The 25830-nt window shown below is 45.7% G+C and overlaps 1 protein-coding gene across 1 annotated transcript; it reads right to left on the bottom strand.

Moving 5' to 3' along the window:
• Nucleotides 1-1998: 1998 nt before the first annotated feature.
• Tmem233 (transmembrane protein 233) lies at nucleotides 1999-25830 on the bottom strand. Its single transcript, XM_027923237.3, has 2 exons — nucleotides 25570-25830; nucleotides 1999-2139 (listed from the first exon to the last, which is right to left on the bottom strand). Exons 1-2 carry the CDS (start codon nucleotides 25828-25830, stop codon nucleotides 1999-2001), a joined length of 402 nt encoding a protein of 133 aa, XP_027779038.3.

The following is a 25830-nucleotide window of genomic DNA, read 5'->3' as shown; positions in this document are numbered from 1 at the left end:
ATCCTGTACTCCATGATGCACGCGTGTGCATGTGCATACACACACACACACACACAGCATGTTGTGCCTTCTTTAAAGGATAAAGTCAGGAGGGTCCACAACTGTTTCCCAACCGTCTTCCTCTTCATGGGCCCATATCATAAACTTTCAATCAATTAGACCCTATTGACATCCGTGCCATCAAAGCAAGAAGCCTTGAGCTTCCTGTGTCCATGTCCTTTTCTCCCTTTTGGGGGCAGAGCCACCTATTTTTTCACTTGGGACAGTTTCTGTCTTGACGTCACCCCCTCCATCTGGCCACTGACTGCTCCTAGTTCTGGCATGTCCGATAGGAAGTTGGTCCACTGTGACATCCGCTGCTCTCTTGGTTGCCAAGGTCAAGCTGGCTGATCTGGCGGGATGAAGGATGCCTACTTCCTCCCTCACCCACCCAGATGAGCTTCTCTAGTCAACTGAGCCAAGGAATCGCCCTGCCCAGCTCAAGGGGCAAAGTGCATGGGGTCAAGGATATAGGAAGACTTACTTGTACCTCTCCGGCAGAAACTTAAAGAATTTCTCGGCATTCTTATCTGTATCACCAGAATTTACCCCGCTAGACACAGATGGATGTGGACTTGTAATTTTTGGGTCTGGGTTGTCCATCATACCCCCTCGTCCTCTTTCAGAGCTCTAGTGGAAAGAGTCATTGATTCTAGCAGATGGAGCTTAGCTCAGCTCATTGAAGAAATCAGAAGAAACGTGTCCCAATTAACAGCCTCCATCTCTTTATGAGATCAGGGCTCATCCCTGATACCCAAACCACACGTGGTTCTTCTGGCCCTTAAACTAAGAATCACCGGGCTAGTTTAAGGCCACATCACACAGGAAATCATCTTACATATCATGTGGTAATGCAGATCAAGGAGCACTCCTAAATACACCGTGAACTCCCAGGCATTTCCCACCCTGTCACGGTTAGATGGGACTGTGTGACTGGTTTTCTTTGTCTAATGGTGAGCCTGAGTGACATTTGTGACTCCCGGACTTCTGCCATGAAAAGTCCACATGAGGTTCTCTGATCCTCCTCCTTCTCCCTGTCTCAGCCTGAGGATACACCATGTTCTAGATCAGAGGACCACAGACAAGATATCTTATTTTCATAAATAAAATTGTAGTGGAACACAGCCACTCGCTCATTTGCATACTGCACTTGCTCATTTGCATATTGCCCAAGGCTCCTCTTGTGTTAGGATGGCAGACTCAAATAGTTGTATCCGAGACAGTGACTGGGACCATAAAGCCTGCCAGGCCTAAAATATTTAATACCTAGCCCTTTGTAGATAATGTTTGTTGACCCCTTGTTCTAGAAAAACCCAGTTCTAGTGGACGAGGACCCACCCCAAGATGTGGTGAGACTCAAGAGAGAGGCTGGGATTGCAAAGGGTGAAATTTATTAGGGTTCTTGCTGATGGAAGCATCATCCGGGGTGGCAGCAAGAGAGTTGAATTCTCACAATTTGGTCAGAAAGAGGGTGTATGGGTTAGGACAAAACGGACTCCAACCTGGCTAGAATGTATCTGGTTTATCTTAAGATCAAAGATTCAGGTGCATCCTTGGAGCCAGAATCTGGTTTTAAAGCTCCCACATACCACTCCGATGGTTTTGTCTATTTATAGTTGCTGGGAAATTATGCAGGACAAACGACTAGCATTATTCTGGGCAATCGTGGTGGTTACAATTCAAAAAGACAGTGGTCATGACAAGCTGAATCCAGTCACCCACTTTTCTAGGTAGGATAGCTGCAGGGTGGTGGAGCTGGGTCATCCTGGGGCCCTGAATGACTGTGTGGAGGAGAGACCTCCTCCTGACAACATGGTCCGGGGGGGTCACATGAAGCAGATAGGAAATGCCTTTTGTTTTGAGTTGTTTGTTACTGAAGCGGACCCTAACCCATCCTAGCAGGTGCCAGTGGGCAGTCAGGAGGAGGCGTTCCCATGGGGAGGGATTCAGAAGGCCTACTTACTTCCTCGAGAAGTGCACAGCACAAGAGACGCCGATGATCAGAAGGCCGATGACGATGGATGCGATGGCTACCCACTTGGCATTCCTCCCCAGCCGCCTGGCTCCTTCCAAGTCTCCTTCGTTGTAGCTGTTCAGAGACTGGGGGACACAAGGGAAGAGCTGGTGACATCACACACCCACAAGGCCTGAGGATTCGCAGGCTGTCCTGATCAAACGTCTCTAGGAGGTCTCGGTGACTCTGCTCCTCTCAGCTCTGGGCTGCGGAGCACACAGCATGGTTTGCAAGTCCTCTGGGAAAAGCCTCCCCTCAACTCCAAGGTAGAGTCAACCACCCTCTCTGTATTTCCTGATTGCTTTCATCTTAGCATGTCCCAGAGACTTCTAAAAGGATTGATTTTGTCTCTCCCATGGGAATATTATGACTATGTGGGCAGGAACCCGTTGTCTAATTTGTTTAGCACCATATACCAGTGCCCAGAGGAACATTGGCCACGTAGAATATGCGTGGCACACGTTTGTAGGATGATAGGATGAAGGGGGACATCTGTCTTGTCCACTAGCACCAACTATGCAAACTAGGACCCATGAGCCCAACCCAGTCCTCTGCCTCTTTTTATAAAAGTTTGCTTGGAACATAGCCACATCCATCTGTTTACTATTGTCTGTGACTATTTTGATTAAATAGTTGGGACAGAGACTGTAGGGCTTGTTAGGCCTCAAATATTTGCTATTTGGTCATTTATAATAAAACTTCACCTGTCCCTGCATGAGAAGGGCAGTCCCTGAGGTCAGGGACTTTGATGGAATGGACCACCTCTATGCCCAGACCAAGCCTGTCATTCAACCGATACCTACAGGTAGAGCTTTCCCTATTAAAAGGTTGCACTAAGCTTTGTCTCCTTTCCCCAATGTCCTGTCTATCCCGCCCCTCCTCCGTATCTCCATAATCCAGCATGTTATGGGTTATTACTGGGCTCAGAGGAACTTCTTTCTGATTCTGTGTTTGTGCCAAACTTGTTAAATATTTAAATGTTGCCTCTGTTGCTCTTTGAGCAGTGTCTGGCATAGGGTAGGAGCTCAAGGTATCTGTATGGATTAAATAGAGGTACGGACATGGCAGTTGCCCTGCAGAATGTGCGTGCCTCGAGGGCATCTTGGAGTTCTCTGAGCTAGCCCGGGGCAGGCCCAGAGAAGGTGCTCAAGAATCCTTGCAGCTCAGCTAAAGACCCAGAACTATTCATCTCCATGACAATAAGCCCTCTTTGTTTTTTTTGCTAAGAATCACCCCAAAGTTGAGCTGCAGCTTAAAGAAGTCTGACATATTTATTTAAGAGATATGTACTGAGGGTCTCCATCAGTGGTGTGAACCATAGGTTCCACTGGAAACTTCTATTTTTGATTTGAAATCATTACTTCAGTAATGATTGTCCTCTTCCTGGACGATCAAGGGGGGTTAGGCGTGTGCGGACAATTCCAAGACAGAGAAATACCCAGGATTCCACAGAACTTTTTGCTTTTGGAGCCTTTCATTAATTCCTGGAGCTGAGCCACCTTAGTCAGCAATAGCCTTGGAGGATCAGTAACGAGGAGGACTTGCTTCAGGCACCTTGTTTGCACAAGAGAGTGAGGACCTGTGACAACTCGGGGACTTCTGGTGAGTTCCAGAAATCGGAGTCCCAGATCTGGAGTTCTGCACCCTGAGAGCCCATTAGGAACAGATGGGAAGTTAAGATCATTAGATATCTGGGCCTTGTCCCAGAGAGACTCTGACTTAAACTGGTGTGGGGACGAGGCACACATTTTGAGGGTTGCATTTATCATGGTGATTTATGCATAAAATTCACCATTTTTAGGTGCACAGTTCAATGACATTTAAGTATCTTCACATTGTTGTGCAAACATCACCACCAACCATATCCAGAACTTTTTCTTTCCTAAATGGAAATTCCACATCTGCTAAACTCCTCATTCCACCTACCCCTCCACCCCTGAAGATGATAATTCTACTTTCTGACTCTATGAATTTCACTGTCCTGGGTACCTCCTAGATGCAGAACCATGTAGTGTTTGCCATTCTGTGACTGGCTGATGCCTTTAGAGTTCACCTATGTTTCAGAAATCCCCTTCTTTTTAATGTAGGATAATATTCTATGGCAGGCATGGGCCACGACTTGTGTATCCACCAATCCCTCTATGGACAGTTGGGTTGCTTCCACTTACAGTTTCACAGGATTGAAAACCTTTGGTGCAGGCAGCTGTCCTCTACGAGGTTAAGATGCCCACTATCTTGAAATATATTCCAAGGAACTATGGAATGGACTATGAACTCTAAGCTTAGAGAGACCAGAGTTCAAATTCCATGTCTTAACAGCTGTGAGAGCTAAAGTGAGTTACTGACATTTCTAGGTGCGGTATCTTCATCCATAAATTGGGGACAACAGTAACAGCACCTACTTCACATTGGAGCATTCAGTGAGTTAATGCACATGAAGGGTTTTAGCACTGACCCAGCACAGAGTATATGTTCAACAAATGTTCGTTTTACCGAGTTGCTACTCCCTGCGCTATTCTTATCCGAAAGCCGAGATCTTTGGGGTGCAACAGAATAACCTGGCTGGATCTAAATCTTTGAGGACCCAAGTTTGAGAAGCTGTTCTGGATGCTTCATAATCCAAGTCCCTGCACAGAACATTAGGAAGCCTGAATCCAGAGCTCATAATTCAATCTAGAACTAGGAAGAGGTGGCCTCTCCCAAACTACTCATTATTCTTTCTTTCTTCCTTAAAAAACATAGTTCAGAGATTAGTCATAGTGATGGCTGATGTTGCCACAACCAAAGAAAATATAATGAGACTCCGTGTCATTATATTGCCTCAAACAAGGTCAACTCTTGGCTTTTTGAATAAGAAGACAGTTTTATGCCCTCAGCAGCAATGACCAACAGTGTGGGAAGAACAACCCTTCTGTGCCATGTTGAAGGGCACCTCCATCGACCAGACATTCATTGCCCATGAGCTCAAGTGGGATGGGAGGGGGCCTGGGGCCATTGGAGTTGTTCAATACAGGTCAGGGCGGCCATGCTGACCACCTGACTTGGCGGGTACTTGGGTGCAAGCCATGAATGGGTCTCCACCAGCCCTGATCGCTTGTTGCCAGTCCGGTATCTCGTATGTGACCCCCTCCTCTGCAAACAACCATTTTTCCAGGGCTCCTAGGAGAGACCTTGAGTGAGTCCAGGAATAGGGGCTGCTGTCGGCTTGAACAACAGCTGAAGAGCCTCTTTCAGCATCAAGTGTGGGTGTGAACTCTCCTCTCCCTGCGAGTCCTCCTCTGGGTCTTGGAGAAGGAGTTGCTCACAGGGAAATCTGGTGGGTGAATGTAAGGCTATGGGGGAGAGACCAGAGCAGAGGACTTGAGGACACTCAGATTTAATTCTGAAGGACTTTCTGTGGCTGCACATCTCCGGCTTTAGGATGGAGAGCTAAACAGAAGGAGTTCTTTTATTCCTTCACAACATGTCCACTGTAATTTTTTTTTTTTTTTGGTATTTTTATTTTTAGTGGTGGTGCTGGGAATTGAACCCAGGACCTCAGGCAAGCTGGGCAGGTGCTCTACCACTAAGCTACCCTCCAACTCTCAGCTACCATCCTCTTCCTCTTCCAATTGGAATGGCATTCAAAGGGTTTCTTGGCAGAATCAACAGACTGAAGGGGTGGAAATGGGTTTTAGAGAAAATGCCTGGTTTCTAAATCTTTCTCTGAAGAGCTTAGAATGCAAAAGGTCCTTTTCCTTTCTAGAAAGGAAGACCTAGAATGACTCAAAATGACTTTAGAAACTTTAAATGGATCTTATTTATTCTTTTTAAAAACTACCAATGGAATTGGTGAACACGAAAGCTCTTAAATGCTTCAGAAACATACAGTAAGTAGTAAAGCTCTTCTCCTAATCTTATTTCTCAGTCTTAACAGTCTGACACAGGGATTCTGTTTTTGTTCCCAAAACATGAATAACATTCTACCACACTGGTTCTGAAGCCCCCTTGCTCCCACTCTGAATGGGGTGGGCGAACTTCCAGGCTAGTGGGTCCCCATCTGACTCATTCCTGTCTCCTCCTCATTCCTGATTTAAGGTACTGAGTTACGTTGACAGGCTTCCTAATACTGCATCATTGTTGTATTCTTGGAAAAATATCTGAATTTTCCATGGTGCAATTTTTTCCTTTGCAACTTCTTATTTTTAAATAGCTTTAAACCTACAGAAACATCATGAGTCTCTCTTTCTCTCTCTCTCTCTTTTTGGATAGCAGGGATTGAACTCAGGGGCACTTGACCCCTGAGCCACACCCCCAGCCCTATTTTGTATTTTATTTAGAGACAGGGTCTCACTGAGTTGCTTAGCACCTCGCTTTTGCTGAGGCTGGCTTTGAACTCGCCACCCTCCTGCCTCAGCCTCCTGAGCTGCTGGGATGACAGGTGTGCACCACCATGTCTGGCTGCCCGTTGTCTCTTATGTGGTGCTTGGACATTGCCAGGAGTTTCTCAGCTGTCAATCTCATAATTTCACAAACTACCTGCTGTTATTTAGGGTGCCACGCACGCAGCCGGTTGCTGTGTCTGTTCATCCTGGCAAAATATGTTTTAAAAAAAGGGGGGGGGCTTTTAATTTCTTTCCAGTGTTTATTTTCTTCTGAGATGCAAATGAACATTCATCAGAGTATAGAACAAATGGGTTCTCAGTACACGCTTTGTAAGGCACTCGGGAATGTCCTGCAGGGCCTCTTGGCCACCCCCCACTCCCGGCCATCATCACAAACCCACAAACCTAACAGGAGCATCTGGGTCTTGGTCAGGGGCCATGAGCTGGTGAAGGTCACACTGACAGAAAGTGGGCCAGGTCCTCTCTCCTGTAGTAAATCTAATGATGTCATGGTCACAGCATATAGCTATTTCGAGCTTATTTATACACCCCTCCCCTGGATGGACACACGATACCCAAATACCCACAGAAGGAAACTTGGTCAGGAGTCAGAAGTGAGGTGACTGTGTCTAGGCCAAGCCTCAGCAGAGAGCAGCAATGTGACTGTCCCTGCGGCGGCGACTCCTGGCTACCTGTTGGAGTACAGGCGGCTCCTGACATCTGCCCCTCAAAGAAGGAGAGGCCAGAGTAGCCCCATCAAGTTGGATAACTGAAGCTGAACCCCAGGGGGTCTGATGTTCTGGGAAGTCGCGATACCTGACACCAGGCGGTAAAGCTACTCCGCTGTCCTAAGCCAGGAAAATATGAAAGAACTTGTCTTTCCGTCTGCTCTTTACAGCAGAACTATTGCTACATCCCGCGTGATACCCTGGATGAGAGCGTCACCTATGGGTTGTTGCCAGTGTAGACCGGAGATGAAACTCTCCAAAGTTACTCTTTTTATATTCCCTTGGACTGGTGGTTCCTGACCCTGCCTGCCACTTAGAATCACCTGAAGAGGGAGTGCTGAAGATATTTTTGTGCCCAAGCTCCATTCCACACTGACTGGATCAGGATTTTTTTTGTGTGTGTGGTGGGGGAGGGGAGTGTAGGGCCCAAAGAATTTTTGTTGAAAATTTCCCAGATCATTCTAAAGAGGCAGCCAGAGTTGAGAACCACCGTCTCAGATGCACTTTCATTCATTCAAAGACGATTGAGCCCCACTCTGTGCCAGGCCCTGCTTCCTGTCCTCAGGGTGCTTACATTCTGGTGGAGACTGAAAAAAAAAAAGTATGCATGCAAATAAACATGATTATGGAATTTTACTAAGCTAAGAAAAATGGAGAGGAGAGCTCTGTGGGGCTGAGCAGGGAGACTAACCCTGAAGACCTTAGAAGGAGCCAGGTTTGCAAAGAGCTGGGGAGAGAAGGCCTGGCAGGAAGAACTGCAGATGTGAAGATCTGGAGGTGGGAAAGGATTTTTTGTTGTTGTTGAAAGTTCCCAAGAAATCAACATGACTGAAATGTAGATGCCAAAGAGGCAGGAGGAGAGGGAAGGGAGAGAGAAAGAGGTGACGAGGGAGAGTTTCATCTCCGGTTTACACTGGAAAAGAAGTTGGGAGCTATATTATCATCAGTAATTGCATTAATATGGTAGTTGGCATTTATTGAGTACCTACTCTGTGCCAGGTCCTGTACCGACCACTTTAGATGCATCCCCTAACCAAATCCTTATAACAACCCTCTTGCAGGTAAGAGCAGTGTTACCCCCTCATTTTACAAATGAGAAAACTGAGACTCAGAGAGAGGGAAGCAAATGACATCTCTGCTTCCAAAGGCAACTTGCTAGGGGGGCCATGAACTTAAGCAAAAAGATCTCGAATTGACCAAGTCTTTACGAGATCCTACTTTAATATGATCCGGAAGAGCCTAAGAGCCTGAATGGATGCATTACGTGAAGCCCCAGCGCCAGAGAACTGACTTCATTCTACCTTAATAAAATTTTGGCTACTGATAAAGAAAATAGGGTGACCCCGTGTAGTGGTGCACGTCTAGAACCCCAGCTATATGAGAGGCTGAGGCAGGAGGATCACAAGTTCAAGGCCAGTCTCAGCTACTTAGTGAGACCCTGTCTCAAATAAATAAATTAATTAATTAAAAGGGCTGGGGATGTGGCTCTGTGGTTAAGCACCCCCTGGGTTCAATCCCTGATACCAAATTAAAAAAAAATGGCTTCCAAAGACAAAATATTACTGATGGAAGATAATTATCAGTTATTTATTTATTTTAGCCTCCTGGTCCTTCTGGATTAAATGAGTGACTGCAAGTCAAGTGCTCAGAACGGTACTTGGTAAAATGTCTCAATATGCGCATTGCCTCTTGTTGATGTCATCATTCTGACCTACGCTCACAGATGAAGACGAGAGCCATGATGTATTAAGTGGATGTTTTACGTTCTCCATCCCCTGGCCCAGAGCTTCCCTGACTGTTCCCAATGTTAAGAAAAAAAGTACAATATAAACTCAGCTCGGCCATTAAGCCCCCTTCGCCTTTTGGTGTGACACAGAAGGTGTGTTTCTGTCACCTGGGACAGGTAACTGTGAAGCCCCAGCAGCCAGTGACACTCTCTGGGTGAAGTAGCTGTTCTGGAATGTTCTTGATACCTGATGTTGCCCTATGAGAACAGGGTGGGTAGGCAGGGATGGCTGTAAATCCACCCGCGGGGACACTCCCAGGACTCATCATGGCCTTCCCAGCCTCCTGGGGAGCCCTCCTCCTTGCCTGTCACCTCCCCCCCACCCCTGTCTTTGTCTAGGTCATCTTCTCTGCTTGGGGCTCTCTCCCTCCTTCCTCATGTGGCCAGTGCCTACTTCAGGGCAGTCTTCTGAGGCCACTGCATCTTAAGCAGGTCCCCTGACCATGGTCAGTAGCTCTGACTCTTCTCTGGGTCTGTTTCTCTCGTGGTTCAAGTCACAGTTATTTTATGCAGTCGCCTTCTGACTTCAGAGTGTCTCTGCCCCCTGTCTGTGAGCGCCATGAGACACGGGTCAACCTTGTTACACTCATCATTCCATTTCCAGTGCCTAATGGAGGGTCAGACACGTGGGCCTTCCCTTGTGTGTGTTCCTAATGAAAAAGAAGAAAGTTCATATAGCCAGGTTTTCATTTCCCAGCTTATGATCATGCGTACTTGCAAACAGCATTATGAACGCTTTTGCCCAGACACCTAGCCATGGGGACATTTGCTGGTGTGTAAAAAAGAATATTTGGGGGAACAAATAGATGAATCCCAGCAGCTCAGGAGGCTGAAGGAGGAGGATCGTGAGTTCCAAGCCAGTCTCAACAACAGCGAGGCCCTAAGCAACTCAGTGAGACCCTGTCTCTAAATAAAATACAAAATAGGGCTGGGGGTGTGGCTCAGTGGTTGAGTGCCTCTGAGCTCAATCCCTGGTACCCCCCTGCCCTCACCAAAAAAAAAAAAAAAAAAAGATGAAGCTCTATTTCTGGGATCCTAAACTGCTCTATTCTTTTAGTTATCTGAATCGTGTTTTTTGTTTTTTGTTGTTGTTGTTCTCTACCAAAAAATAAGCCTGGAAGATTGGCCTAATTTTTTGGCATGCACTTGTTTCCCTGTGAGAATTTTGCAGACAAGGACTTCTTAGGTTTCTCAAAGGCAAGAGTGCTTTGTAACCTCCGATAGTTTTATTGAGTGGAGAATCCTCCATGAGACTGAAGTTTGGGGACCATCACCTAACGCTGGCCTTGGAGATGAAGATTTTGTGTCTAGTACAGGAAGGTGTTAGCATTACGGAGATTGAACGTGGGGGCTCTGAGCTCGTGTGCCAGGCCTGTGTCTTGGTTCTGCCACCTACTTGTGGAATCTAAAGCAAGCTGCCTACCTTCTCTGTGCTTCAGACGCTGTTTCTGGGATGGACAAAGAAGTACCTACTTCATGGAATCTCCAGGCACAGCGAATGACTCTGCCCAGAGCTCTTGGCCCAGGGCCTGGCATGGGGCTAACATTCAATAAATAGAAACCATTGTCTATTTTCAGCCATTAGCTGGGAGACAGTAGGTCTAGTGGGACATTTCCCAGACGACGAAAGCATTGTAAACCACTTTTCCGATTCATTAATTCATTCATTAAGAATTTATTAAGCCACTACTATATGCTAAACCCTGTTGTAAGGGCTGGGGACACCAGCCACGTATGAATGGGGCAGACAAGGTCCCAGCCCTCAAAAAGGAGCCTTACAGTTATCATTCAGACACATTAAAAATGGAAACCCGGCATGGGGGGTGGATGCCCCAAATTCCCAGCTACTCAGGAGGCTGAGGCTGGAGTCTAGAAATTTGACACCATGTGGGCAACATAATAAGACTCAGTCTTGAAAAAAATGAAACAATAAAAAGGAGATTTCAGGCAGGGAGAAGCATCTCGGAGGCAATAATGCAGCGGCCCTGCAGTGGGGAACATTGGTGGGGTCTTCTTCATTTCCTAAGCCAGAGTCACTAAACATTTCCCTTTAAGTGGAAACTGTCCTACTCCCAAGCCTGCCACCAGTATATGAGTATATGCACATGAATTGCACTATGCCCAGTGTTCTTGCAGACAATGTTAGAAAGCAGTCATATGGATCTTTAATATGGGTAAGAGCTGGACTCAAACGAAAATGAGCCCCTGTGGGGATCTCTGTGAAACCCTGCTTTCCTCCTTTGTGACATGGGGAGGAGGCTACCTACTTCGTGGGCTGGTGTGAGGCTTCAATGAGATAATGAGTGTGAGGGAGCCCAGCCTTATAACCTTTAATTGTGAAAACAATGCAGAGAGTTTGGCATTCATATTCCCAATGTCTGAGTAGGAGAATCCAGGCTCAGAGAAGTGAGGATAAGGAGCAGAACCAGGATGCAAACTCTGGAGTTTGAACTCCATTCAGATTCGGAACGGACGTGGTGTCTGCAATGGAATCTGTCCCCAGCGGAGTGTTCATGTTGGGAGCCAAAGGAGAGAGGGGGGACAGAGGCAAAAACAGGAGATGTTTCACAAAACCAGACCTCTCCAGCAAGGTCTGTAAAGCAGTGAAAGAAGCAAGACCCAGATGACCCACAAAAGAGGACAACGTGTTTGCCAATCGGATATCCGCATGTCCAGAATATGTAAAGAGCTGTTATAATCCAACAATTAAGAATAACCCAATGAAAAATTGGCTAATGCACATTTCTTTGAAGATGATATAAAAATGGTCAATAAGCACAGGAAAAGATGCCAAGCCCCATTACTTATTGGGAAATGAAAATCAAAACATCAGAATGATGAGATTCAGACCAAGAAGAAAGGTCTGTTAAGAGTTCTTGAGGGATAGCTCACTGGCTGACAGAGGACCCAGTTTCCAGTTACGTGGCCTACCCTGGGGTTCCTTCCTAGGAGAGACAAACTCGTTTTAAGTGGATAACATGGATGATAGCACATGTGCTTGGAAGTTTATTGCTATCCCGGGGCCTTTGCATTTCCTGTTCCTTCACCAATCTTCGTGTTTCTGGCACAAGGGCTGGGGTCCTAGGGGTCCAGGTCCAGGTTCTTGTCCCTGGGCAAAGAATTGAGCAAGAGTAAAACGTTGGCTGGCAAGGAAAAGGTTTATTTGTAAGTAACTCTTTGGGAGTAGCAAGATAATACTCTGGAAGAACAGAGAGAGCCAAGCTGCGAAGTAGTTCAAGGACCCGCCTACACAATGAAGCTCACTTTTATTGGGCTAGTTCTCTCCCTTCAAGTCTGAGTGGATCTGGGGTTGATTGGCACCTTGATTGACAGCTGAATTTTATACAATTACTTTCCTTTTACCCAGGCCTAAGTTTCTTCCTGCTCTCGTCCCCCCCCCCCTCCTACCCCCCAAAATGCACGGATTGGGAGAAAACTGCAAGGTTAATGATATGTTAATGAGCAACAAGTTAACTTTAGGTCACTCCCTTGGGCTACTGCGCATGCTCAAAACCGTGGGCTTTCTTTTCAAGGTCTTGCAATCCCCTGCGGTCGCCTAGCTTCCTCACTTTAACCACAAGATGGCCCTGTTTCCCCTCACAGGAGGGGGCTTCAGGTAGCGTGTTGTGAGGGTCCTGAGTGGGAGCTTCCCCACGCCCTGTCTGCTGCCTGACATTCCCAGGGCGGGATTCTCAGCCTTCAGCTTTGCAAGTCACTCTTTCCAAAGTAGTGCCTCTTCTCTCCGCCATCCGCCTCCATTGGTCCTTCTCTCAGACTTTTTATTCTCTTTGCGGTACTTGGGTACTTGTCTCTCCTCTAAAGGGACCTTGTTTACTTGCTAATTTGTGTATGGTCCATAGACATTTTGGAATATTTCCAACCCTGTCTGTCCTCCCCTGTTCATTTCTTGCATATAAAAGGGTATGAGGATACTTTTTTTTTTTTTTTTGCTACTGGGAATTGAACCCAAGGGAATTGAACCACTGAGCCACATCCCCAGCCATTTTTATTTTTGGTTTTGAGACAGGGTCTTGCAATCCTCCTCCCTTAGCCTCCAGAGTTGTTGGGATTACAGGTACGCACACTTGTCTGTGTGGAGATTTTTAATCAATAAAGGGTGTGGGACATCCTTTAAGTATGTCCTTATGAGAATTCTTCAAAAGTATGACTCTAGAACTTACATAACGTCCCACACCACACAGAGAATGTATTATATTTTATTTAGTCAATCTTCTGTATTGGAATCAATAATTATATCAATCTCAAATTTTTCATATTTATAATAACGACAACAAAAATATCAATTAAACAGTTGCTGTGTGCTAGGCACTATATTTTCATGTTAACACATTTTATATTTTATAACTAATGCTGGGATGAACATTTAGTATGTAATATTCTGCCTTTCCATTTCATTAATGGTTTTCAATTGTTTTTTTTAAAATATATGTATATTTTTTAGTTGTAGTTGGACAAAATACCTTTATTTCACTTATTTTTTTATGTGATGCTGAGGATCGAACCCAGGGTCTCACACATGCAAGGCAAGTGCTCTACCACTGAGCCACAACCCCAGACCCTGGTTTTCAATTTTAACCTCTTGCTGAAGTTTTTTTTGGTACAAATCTTACATATGCACTAAAGTTTGTTTCTGGTCTTTCAAAAAATAAAATCTTGGGCTGGGGTTGTGGCTCACTGGTAGAGCACTTGCCTGGTGCGTGTGAGGCACTGGGTTTGATTCTCAGCACCACATAAAAATAAATAAATAAATAAAGATATTGTGTCCATCTACAACTAAAATTTTTTTCTAACTTATTATTTATTTGTTTATTTTTGCTATGTGAGTATACCAAATATTCTGATTTGTTGAACTGCCATTCTGAAACTCTAATTTTAGAACACGTTCCTTTTATTCAAACCATCTCTTCTCTTTCAAAGCCATGACGATTCCTCTTCTTGCCTTTGCATGTCTGAGACATATCTGGCCATTGGGAAACAAAGGATTAATCTCTGCCTCTGTCTTGCTGTCTCTCCGTCTGTCCTTACATTTGTCTCTTTCTCTCTGCCCTTCTCCCCGACTCCTGCCCTCCACACATACCTGTAGAATGACATCAGTCTCTCAGGGCAGCCCGAGGTCCTTTTATGCAGATTGAAGAAGTTTCTTTATATAGATCGGTGCTGTTTCAGAGTCTAAACTCCCAGATAGAAGGCTCCCATCCAAATAGCCTGATGTTTGTGGGCACTTAGTACATATTTTTAGTAATAAAGCCTGAGTTTTCAGATGACTTTAGAATTTTTTTGTTTAGGTTTTTGCTTGCTCCTGAGTTTTTGCGCCTACAGGTATTTCTGGGAATTCTGAGACTGGGTTTCCAGATGACAAGTGCATTTCCTCTTGATCATCATTAACTCATCTTGGGCCTTTGCTCTTTCTCCTCCCTATAAACATCTTCAAGGACAAGTGAGAATTATCTTTTGCCTGTCTATCAAAAAGCCAAAAGGGAGGGAGGCATTCTGTCAGGCTTGATGGACAGTATTATAGGATGCTCCTTTATTGATGGGGTGAGTCTATTAAAAGAGAAAGCTTTCAGACCATCAAAGCCGTGTCCCTACCAAAGGACAAATCATAGCCAGCCCTTTATAATACTTCAAGCAACTAGACTGTAAACTGCATGGAGGCAAGGACTGTGGTGTTTCATTTCGTCCACTGATGTCACCTGTCTGAGCCTCCGTTTTCTTATGGGGAAATGGTGAGAGCCGCTTTCTTGCAAACCTTGCTGGGATTTGGTGAGGCACAGGTGAAAACAGTGTCAACACAGAAGTGCTTTAGAGACCATGGAAAAATACGTAACAAGCATAACAGTAATACCACACTTCTGTAGGAAAAATCCAGAACAAAGAACAAATAAAATTATGCAAAGAGAGAGTAGGTAGGTGGTGTCCTTCAGATGGATGGGCGGGAGATGTGACATAAAGGGTAAAGGAAATACAAAGACAAGGTCCTGAATTTCATTTGAGGGAGGGAGGGAGGGAGGGAGGGAGGGAGAGAGAGAGAGAGAGAGAGAGAGAGAGAGAGAGAGAGAGAAGGAGGAAGAAATCAACAAAAGCTTGGCTAGCGAGATCCATTAAGAACACTTTTGTGATTTTAAGGTGGGTCCACAGAGCACTGGGGATGGAGCACCCTGCAGCAGTCCCACATCAACAACCGCTCGGCCCATTCCAGTGAAATCCACTGAGTCATTAAGAGCAGTATTCCCTGAAGTGTGCAGCATCTGCCGCATCTTAGCCTTATGGTCAAAGGATTCCCAGCAACCTGCTTACTAAATGCCCTGTGCCCCACTGAAGAGCCACAAGCCACAGCCGTTGGCCAAACTCTCCATGAAGCTCCAAATGAAAGGGATGCTTAACTAGCCTGGGGCATGTCAAGTTCAGCCTCCTCCAGCCCCAGCCCCTTTGGGAAGATGTATGAACATCAGGCAGAACCAGCCATCTGAGAAGCGCTGCTTTGGAAAGTCTGGCTTAGCTCTTGACCTTCCTGAACCGGAAGATTGCAGGCGTATTCAGTTTATGAGCTGAACCATCCCTTTTCTGGATAAGGAGGTTTGAATGGACAAATAGCAAGTCTTGAACGAGCAAGCTGAGACTAAAGGCCAGTTTCCAAATACGGACCTGTTAGTCCAGAGTGTGAGGATACCTGTGAGCTCCAGACCAGCCAGGAAAATTATCCTAGGGAGCTGAGCCTTGGCCAGTCTCTCCGTCACCCATTGTCCCAGGCATTGTCCTGGGTCTCCTGGATATTTTCCAGAAAAGTTATTGGCAGAAATGAAGGCCATTACTAGAGAAGGGAAGGGAATCATAGAACAGAATTATGTCTGTTCATTCATTCATTCACCAAACATTCATTACCTGCTGACCATGTGCCTGGAATTGTGCTAGGTGACGGAGCTACCCCACAGGACTCACACAAACCCATGCCAAGAAGTAAAGAGAGCCCAAGGGAAAGCCGTTCAGGGGCCAGTGAGGCTCCAGTTGAGGGGGCGCGGGAGAGAGGGTCACTAAGAAAGGCTTCACAGAGGAGATGACTTTCCAATTTAGCCTTGAAAAAGAAGTGGAGTCTGTATTTTAATAAGATCCGCAGGTGATGACAGCTTGAGACGCTTGTTCTAGGATGCGAATTCTACCTGGCCTTGCCTTGGTGATTATCCAAAGGTATCTATGATGACTTTGGGTCATCATGGAATTCCATGCATTCTAAGTCAGAAATAATTTTTTTATTAGTTAGTGATAAACTCCACCTCCACCATGTCCTGTTTGGCTAGATGATTTAACAATTCTCTATTTTGATTACATGTGTTGTGCTATTAATAATAATAATAATTTATTATTATTATTATTATTATTATTATTATTATTATTATTATTTGTCACCCATCTGGGTAGTATTTAATCACTTTGGAAGAGAGTTTTTTTTAAAATTCATCTTTCCTTCCCTCCAACCCTTTTCTTTTTATAATGGAAGATTTCAAAAGTATCCAAAAGTTGACAGGGTAATCTAGTGAATTCCTTTGTTCCTATAACCTAGCTCCAACAACCACTCATTAGTAGCCAATCTTTTTTTTTTTTAATTTTACATATACCCCCCCATTGTGTATTATAATAAGTCCAGCCATTATAGTATTTCATCAGTAAATCTAAATGGGATTTAAAATATAAATTCTTTGATAGGAACACGCAAATCAACATCTTGAAATAGACCTAGTCTGTATCACCAACAACCAAGGACTGAGGATTTCCACTACAGTTTACATTCTAGATCCCCAAATACCAAGGGTGCATGGCCACCCTCTCCCACGTGGTGGCGGAACACAGGAAAGTGGCCAAAGAGGCAGAGCCTGCTTGGGTGACAGCTGGGTTTCTGGAAGGGAGCTTTCACACGGTGACACACTCAGACAAGGTCTTGTCTGTATCCACAACACTGAAAACTCTACGGGCTTCAAGCACAGAGAGTAATAAGAAACAAATCACAAGGATCCGTGACCTTAATGCCCCACTTCTCAGGTGGCAATCACAGGGAACCAGAGAGGGTTGGGAGAAGTCCCTTGGAGAGACCTAACATGTAGTATTCAGCGTTCACACCTCCAACAACAGGTGGCATCCAGCCCTGCAAGTTGATCGGATTAAGACTTGATATTTCCAGATTTGTCCCTGATCACTGGAAAAAAGGGAAACCCTTTGGAAAGTCCTCCTGAAACACAGTTTTGATGGATGAGCTGTCCCTGGTGGAGTCCGGGTCAGGCAGAAAGAACCCCCAGTTTAGTTTGTCTTTCAGCCTGTGGGTATTTATTTTCTTCGTGACTACCAACCTTGTCTTCCGGGGCAGGTGTGGTCAGGTTCAGGGCAGTTCTGTGGCTTCCCAGGCCAGCCCATGGCCAGATGATGGGTTGGGACAGTGGCTTTCCACCATATATCCATCATCAGCTCCGTCGTCTGAGGGTTCATGAGATGGATTGCCTAGTTTTGAGGAGTATTAACTTTGCCTCTTTTCTGTGTTGGGTGCTTTTTCTAGATCCTATGTCTTCCTCTTTCTTGATTTTCTCCCCTTTTGAGGGAAAACCCATCTTCATGGTTCCCAAGGCTTCCTCCGAAAAGTTGCTTGGGAGGCATTTTATTTTTTTGACATCTTAAATGTTTGGAAATGTCTTTATTCTTCTTTCTCCCCTGAATGACTATTTGGATGGGTATAGAATAGATGTTGGAAATAATTTTCCTTCGGGGTTTTGAGGTCATTTTCTCGCTATTGTCTAGCTTTCAGTATTATGGATACAAACTCTGAGGGCCTGATGAATCCCTATTTGGAGAGAAATTGTGTCCTTGTATCTGAAATTTCACCCTTGTGTGTCTTGCTGTGTATCTTGTTTCATCCAGATCCTTTTAATCTGAAAATGCATGGGGGAATTTTTCTCATGTTATTGATTTGATAATTTCCTCTCTTCCATTTTCTTTTTCTGGAACTTTCTCAGAATGTTATATTTCTTGGAATTATTTTCTCCTTTCTGTCTCTGTGGATTTGACTACTCTAGGTACTTCATCTGAGTGGAATCATATAATCATATAATAGTTGCTCTTTGGCGACTAGCTTTACTTAACATAATGTCTCCAAGGTGCATCCAGGTTGTAGAATGTGCTAGAATTTCTTTCCTTTTAAAAACCTAACAATATTCCTCTGTATGAATGCATCACATTTTGGTTCTGTACTCCTCCACTGATGGATACTTGGGTTGCTTCCATATTTTCCATCTTTGTGAATTTGGGCATTTACTTCCTTGAGTTCCCTAGACATTAACTTCCAATGCTTCTACTATTTTTTTTTAAATCCCACCCTCGGTTTTTTAATGGCTAAGAACTCTGTTTTGCTTCTCAGATTGTTTTACTTTTTTCCAACCTGTTTCTGTCTTGTGGACACGACAAGGTTAAATGTCCCTCTGAAGGGGCTAATCATTTATTCTTGAATTTTTCTTCTATTCCTTGAATTATTTCCTTTACTTCATTTCACCTGTAAACCACAGTTCTCTTCTTTCAGAAGAATTTTTTCAGCGTCTAAACAGTCTCTGGCTGTCTCTTCGTATATGAAAGGGAGATACTGGAAAACTTCTTGGGAGTTTTATGTGTAAGGATGGAGCTGGTTGGTGCCAGGGCATCCTGTGGGAGGATAGGGTGTGGATTCCAACACTTCTCTGCAAGACTCCTGAGGTTTTTTTTTTTTTTCTTTTGAACCAGTCCCATCCTTGGAAAGAAAATTTTCCAATCTCCTATCTGGATGCCAGAAGAAGGGAGTCAAATGTGGGCAAAATCATTTTTCCTCCACACCCACTTTCCATCAATCCTGTCTTCAGCAGGACACCTCGACTCTGCCTCAGCGGTGACTGGGTCTAGGACCATCCTCCTCAATCTCACCAGTCAGCCTCATGTCCTGTCAGAGTTGGGAAGGAGCCATTGCCTGCTTCTTGGGGGTGGCAGACAATCTCTGATTGTCTAACGATGTCTTAAACAGACTCTCAAGGACCCCTCCTGTCTTCAGCCCTACCTCTCCTTCCTACCGTCAAAGGCGATACCTTCAGTTCATACCTCCAATTTCTGAACCTTTCTAGAGTTTTGCAGGGAAAACCCACTTTCTTATTATGGGCCGTTCTTTCTGCAGGATTTAGGTTTCAGCCCGCCGTCTTCAAGCCTCTAAAATTTTGTCACCTCCCTTATTTCTTCTCCTGACCTAATTTGTCCTTAGGTGTTATATCCTTTTTAAATTCACGTACTGTAATTTAAAATGGTATCAGAAGGGAGCGAAGAAATAAAAACAGTTATTTTCAATATTCCACGCTGAACTGTAAGTCCTCCTTGGTGTATTTTCAATTTAGCATTAATATTTACCTTGAGGTGACAACAGGTATTTATTCCAGTGGCGTGGTCATGGTTTTTATTTTTATCAAATTTTTTAGTCACTATTAAAGCAGAAAAACTACTACTGGAAAAGTTAATGGCTTGTATTTCTAGAATAGACACTCACCACCACCACCACTACCACCATCACCACCATCACCATCACCATCACCACATCATTATCATCACCACCACTATCATCACTATCATCGTCATCATCATCAACATCATCAACACTTTTTGAGCCCTAGTTGTATTCCAGGTAGGGAGCTGAAAACTTTTGTCTTTTATCATTTAATCTCCACAATTGCACTTGGATAAGTCCTATCACAACCCCTTATTATTTGTTGTATTTTGGGTTTGTTTGTTTGTTTTATACCAGGAATTGAACCCAGGGGGTTCCTGTCTTACAGGACATAAAAACCAAACTCCAGAAAGACCAAGACACATGCTTAGAACCACAGACATAACCAACAGCAGAAATGAATTTGAACCCCAATGGGTGGTCTCTAAAAATGTTTCTGCAGAAATAAAAGGAGGAGAAGTTCTGCTGAAAGAAGGCTCATAAACCCCCCAATCAAAAGGCATGGGATATCTTGTATCCCCGATTAGAGTGGTCAGTGCTTCAGATGTCATTGAGAATTAAGCCTTGGCCATGGACTCGGATACGTCTTCTGAATCAGGGAGCGAATTCCAGTAACAAAACCAGTAGATAGTGAACTCACCCTAAATTTGCCAACATTCTTGAAACTTTCCCGGGACCTCACTCCTTCCAGATCTAGAAGGGCAGAGACCTTGCTAGTTTGTTTACCCCTTGACAGAAGGAGAAAACCTAGCTGGGCACGGTGGTATAGATAGGCCTGTATTCCCAGCTATCTAGAAAACTGAGACAGGGGGATAGTTTGAGTCCAGTAGTTTGAGATCAGCCTGGGCATTGTAACAAGGTCCGGTCTCAAGAAAAACGGAAAAAGAAGAATCAGAAGGAGTACCAGGGCCTGGAGCCTAGCCTGGCACAAAATAGGTGCTCAATAAACATTTGTCGAAAGAACAAGTATTCTTTCTCCATAATGGGGGGCCTCATTGAGAAATCATGGGGTTCTTTTCAGATGGAATAAACAGAGATAACCAAGGATGGGAGAGAACATGACAAAAGAAGCCCGAAAGCCAGCCTGTGCCCCGCCTACCAGACTGTGCCCTGGCGCAGAGCTATGTCTGCATGGAAATTCACAGGAAGGTGCCATATGGGCCAGCAGTAGCTCAGTCTGCAGTGGTCCCAACTGGTTCACTATAGACTGGGAGTGGTACTCTTGAGATATACATCCCCCTCTGTTGAGTACAAATTAAATGCACTTTCAATACATAGAGGAGCCAGGCCCAGTGGTGCAGGCCTATAATCCCAGTGACTTGGAAGGCCAAGGCAGGAGGACCACAAGTTTGAGGCCAGTCTCAGCAACTTAGCAAGGCCCTAAGCAACTTTGTGGGACCCTGTCCCAAAATAAAAAATAAATAAATAAATAAAAGGGCAGGGGATGTGGTAAAGTGCCCCTGGGTTCAGTCCCTGGTATAAAACAAACCAAGGAACCCAAAATACAACAAAAAACAAGCAATAACAACAAACAGATGAACAAAGGCTTCTGTGTTCCTGCCGCAGGCAATACTAGACCCACCAACGTTCCAACACAACAAGATGTGCCATCTGGGGACTCATCTGTGATCTGCTGCGACATAATGGCATAATGGCTGCACATTGGGTGACAGAAGAACACAGAGGCCGACAGCTTGAAGAACACTCATCTCCAGTGTGTATTTTTCAGTGAAGTTTTATTGTCCACCACCTACTCCAACTTCATAATTTTACTGAAGGCTCCCCAGACTTGGTTTAAGAAATAAATTAAGGTATTGATGGCTTGGGGACTGTCGGCTATTTTTACCATTCTGGGAACTAGTTATCTTGAGCCTTCTCCTGTATTTCACCCATCCACATTTATATCAATTTGTATTCTCTTAGGGTGTTTCCTCATTGGGGTACCAACTGGTATTTGGGGTTCATCAATTCTTCAATTCCTAGCATTGCAAGGTATTAGCACTTTGGCTCTTTTCATCAAATGCCAGATGTCTCAAATCAGTGACATTCCCACAAGCGCTCCCCCACATTTCCAAGTGCCTTCCTAAGAAATGGTGCGACTCCAGTCAGGACCCCCAGCCACACCGTTGCTGTACCCAGACTTGTCATGGATTACAGATAAGTGAGATTTGAAAACAGCCAGGACAGAACACCACAAGACACCTTAGGGAAAGTGTCTACCCAGCGGGATTGGATGACCACTGCTGTGATTTGGAAATGGTGTGTCCCCTCCAAAACTCATGCTGAAACTTAATCTTCATTATGAGGTATTAAGCGTTTGGGCCAGTTGGGACCACTAAGAAGTGATTCTTACTCTGTCCTCATGAATGGATTAATCCATTCACGTCATAAATGGATTATTGGGTTAGTGAGCAAGTGAGTCATGTAGAGGGAGGGTCTGCCGTAAAGCCACTTTGTCCAGGTCTCTGGAGTGCTGCCTGTCTCTGGTCATGAGATGCCCTGTGCTACCTCAGGACTCTGCCAGCTAGCTCATCACTAGATGTGGCCCCCTGACCTTGGACCAAATGAAACCTCTGTGTTCAGTCAGCTTTTCGTCACTGTGACAACTACCTGAGAAAAATTATTCAGAGGAGAAAAGATTTATTTGGGCTCACAGCTTCCGGGGTCTCAGTCCCTGGTTGCCTGGCTGCGTTGCTCTGGGCCTCAGGTGAGGCAGAACATGATGGCAGAAGGGTGTGGCAGAGGAGTGTTGCTTAGCTCATGGCTGGCAGGAAGAAGAAATAGAGAGAGAGATGGAGAGAGGAAAGACACAGAATTACCTTTCCAGGACATGCCCTCAGTGACCTACTTCCTTCAACTGGGTCCTACCTCCTAAAATTTCCATCACCTCCCAATAGTCCATTCAAATCATTAATTCACTAATTGACTAATACGGTGATGAGGTCAGAGCCCTCATGATACAATCTCTTCTCCAAAACCCCACCTCTGAACCTTCCTGCACCGGGGACCAACACACTAAAGCATTGGAGGATATTCCTGATCTAAACTTTACAACCTCTCTCTTTCTAACAAATAAATGACATAGTCTGTGGTATTGTGTTATTAGCAACAAGAAAATGGGTGTCACCTTCCCCTGCACACCCTTCCTCCTCTTCTTTGCCCCTCAGATTTTGGAAACTTTAACCTGTCATGATGGCACATGCCTGTAATCCCAGCAACTCAGGAGGCTGAGGTAGGAGGATCAAAAGTTCGAGGTCAACCTTAGCAATTTAACAACACCTGGTCTCAAAATTAAAAAAAAAAAAACACAAATAAATAAATACAAAGATCTGGGGAGAGGCTGGGGTCGTGGCTCAGAGGTACAGTGTTCGCCTAGCATGAGTGAGGCACTGAGTTTGATCCTTACAACAAAGGTATTGTGTCCACCTGCAATTAAAAAATAAACCTTTTTTAAAAAAAAAAATGACTGGAGAGGTAGCTTAGCATAAAAGGAAAAATTACCACCACCACCAACAACAATAAATCTGGAATCTTTATAGAAAGGAATCAAGCCCAGATCTGTACTGTTTCAATGAGGGAAATCCTTCCAAATAGGGAGGGTGGTTTGTTCTCGCTTGTTTGATGTTCTGCTTGTTTTCATATGTGACATACGATATCTCCAGATTCCAAATCTACCCATCTGTCTGTCAGTAAATTGCACATTCCTAGCACAGTGCTGGGGGCGTGACAAGCTTTATTTGGTTTCATTCTTACAACAGTTTTGCTCAATATGAAACAGTGTCCACATTCCCATTCTAGAGGAGAAGGAACCAAGATTTTCAAAAGGTATGAAGGTGTCCCACAATCAGCCTCTGTCTCTGGGGTCTGGGTTCTGATAGTAAAATAATCTTTTGCAATAAAACTAAGGAAAAAAGTGGGGCATGGGAGTGAAGAAGGAACCGAGAGGAAGGAGTTAGAAAAAGAGGTTTCTATTCAAAGTGTGTACCAGTGTCATCCCCCAGGGCACAAAGTGGTAGCAATAGTATCCAACCTCTCACTACCTGCTGTGTTAGCTCATTTGGGACCAATGAAGGGAAAACCTTCCTAGGCATATTTCTAAGTGGCAACCGGAAAGGGGCAAATTGGCTGCTTCATTAATAAACCGGATGGGGTGTGGGCACCAGTACCCAGCCAGCCAGTCTGCTGTCACATAGAGAATTTGCCTGCTACATCTCTTCCAGCTCCTCTCTGCATAAAACCCAAGGGTGGATTTTGGGGGGAGAGGAAGGAAGGAAGGAAGGAAGTTAGGAAGGAAGGAAGGAAGGAAGTAAGTAAGTTAGGAAGGAAGGAAGGAAGTTGGCTGGTTGGTCCTAAGGAACTTGATATGATGGCTTCCGGTTTCCAGGCTCCAGTTTGGGGAAAAAACCAGGGCAAAGTAGACACGAGGATCCATTAACACCCTTCCCTCCTGCATGCATTCCTTTCTTAATATTTGGTAAGCTCTACCAGAAGGTGCCAGAAGCTTTTTTGGGTGGGGAAGAAGCAGCCACAAACAAGACCAACACCTTGCCCTCATAGAGCTTATATTCTAATGAGGGGACACAGACAGTGACCATCTTAATAAATAAAATAATAGATGGACAGAAGTGCTTTGGACCAAAAGCGACAAGGAAGGGAGAATAGAACGTGGTGTGTGTGTGTGTGCGTGTGTGTGTGTGTGTGTGTGTCGGGGTGGGGTTGATTTCAAACAGGAATCAGGTCTCATGAAGTGCCATTTTAAAAAGATTCCATGCCAGGTACTGTTCCAAGCACTTTACAATTATATCATGAATGCTCACAGCCACCCCAGGCTATGATTGATTATTCCGGTTTTACAAAGATAACCGAGGTTCAGAGAGACGCAGCGATTCCCAGATACCACCCAACTAGCAAGCGGTGGAACCGGAATTTGAACGCACGCAGTTGAAACTGTGCACTTGAAAGTTGGTGCAGACAGCCTGGGAACCAGGTGTTAGGTACGGGCAATCTGCGAGTGCAAATGGAGACTCTGTGGTTGCCAGAGAGGTGAATTGGGTGCACGTGGGGGCCGACCTGGTGGGCAGAGGAAGGGTTGGGTTGCTGGCAACTTTCACTGAGCGGAATCAGGTCCGCGGCGGGCAGTTCGAGGGCCCTGCGGCGGGAGAAGTGGGCCGGTGGGGGAGGGAGCACCACTGCAAGGGTTGTCCCGGGACAGTGCCAGTCCGAACCTTACCCCGCCGCCACCCGCGGGCCAGCTGCTCCAGTCAATAAGGCAAGAATCTCACAAGCTTAGTCGCCCTCCTGGTGGGGTTCGCGCGGGAGTTTCTACGAGGGTGGAAGAGGGCTGACTCTTTAAGGGAGGACAGGAGGCACCAGCGGCAGGAGCGCTCACAGCCCAGGAGTCCGGTGCGCCTAGGGCGCGCAGAGCGGCGCCCTGCGTGGAGTCCCGGGTGCTTCTCGCACAGCGCCCCCGGCGCAGGACAGAGTGTGGAATGGCATCTTGAAATAGGTTGTGCGGAGTCGGAGTGCAGCAAATGGGAGAGGAACTACAACGTGCTGGGGTATACATAGTAAAAGAGCAGCACGCGTTTGGCGCGGGGGCTTCCAAGACAGACCTGGGGAGGTAGCAGGTGCGAGTCAGTCTAGGGAGCAGTGGAAAGCCGGTGCTGGAGAGGAGCAAAGAAAGGGTGCTGGACAGAAGAAGAAGCGAAAAGAAACTGTGGCCCAGGGGACGGCGGGCTGTGCCACAGCCCTGCACCAGAGCCAAGGAGGGGATCGCCTCGTGACCCTCTAAGAGGGGTGGAGGTGGTGCGCTGGTCATAGCACAGACGGAAAGGAGTAAATGCAAGCCAGAGCCCTCGGTGGGGCAAGGAAAGGGACGTGGAGACTGCGCGCTCAGGGAATAGGCTAGGGGTGGGGGGCTTGGTCAGGGGTCTGAGAACCACTAGGAATGCCGAGGAGGTGCTGATGGTTGGGGGGACAGCCCAAGAGTCCAGGAAAAGTGAGGAGGAGGTGAGGGCAACAAAGAGCTAGCACGTGGGGGTGCCTAGGAGAGGCGCCCTGGAGAGGCGCAAGAGCCCAGAGGGTCTCTCCTCCCGGGCTGCTTCTGGCCCTCGCTCACTCACCATGATGGAGAAGACCAAAGCCACGATGTTAATGGGGTACGCGGGGCAAAAACACGAGACGATGGTGAGCCACAGGTAGTTCTTGGGCATGGGCATGTCCTCCTCCGTCTTTTCATCTTCTGCATTGGCCTGGGGACTACTGTCCAAAGCCTCCTTGAAGTCCGAGCTGGGGCCGTATTGAGACATGGGCAAAGTCGGCTGCTCAGGGAGGACGGCGGAGCCCACGGTCTGCGCCGTGTGGGGCTCTGTCTGCCGGCTCAT

This window comes from Marmota flaviventris, chromosome 1 (genome assembly GCF_047511675.1).
Source record: "Marmota flaviventris isolate mMarFla1 chromosome 1, mMarFla1.hap1, whole genome shotgun sequence".
In the NCBI taxonomy this organism is placed as follows: Eukaryota; Metazoa; Chordata; class Mammalia; order Rodentia; family Sciuridae; genus Marmota; species Marmota flaviventris.
This window is presented reverse-complemented; position numbering and strand designations above follow the sequence as displayed.

What these genes read in the sequence shown, in the direction of transcription:
- Tmem233 (XM_027923237.3), bottom strand. Translation starts at nt 25,830, where the DNA reads ATGAGCCGGCAGACAGAGCCCCACACGGCGCAGACCGTGGGCTCCGCC. An exon ending in CTTTGGTCTTCTCCATCATG is followed by an intron (nt 2,140 to 25,569) that starts GTGAGTGAGCGA and finishes TGTGTCCCCCAG; the next exon opens with TCTCTGAACAGCTACAACGA.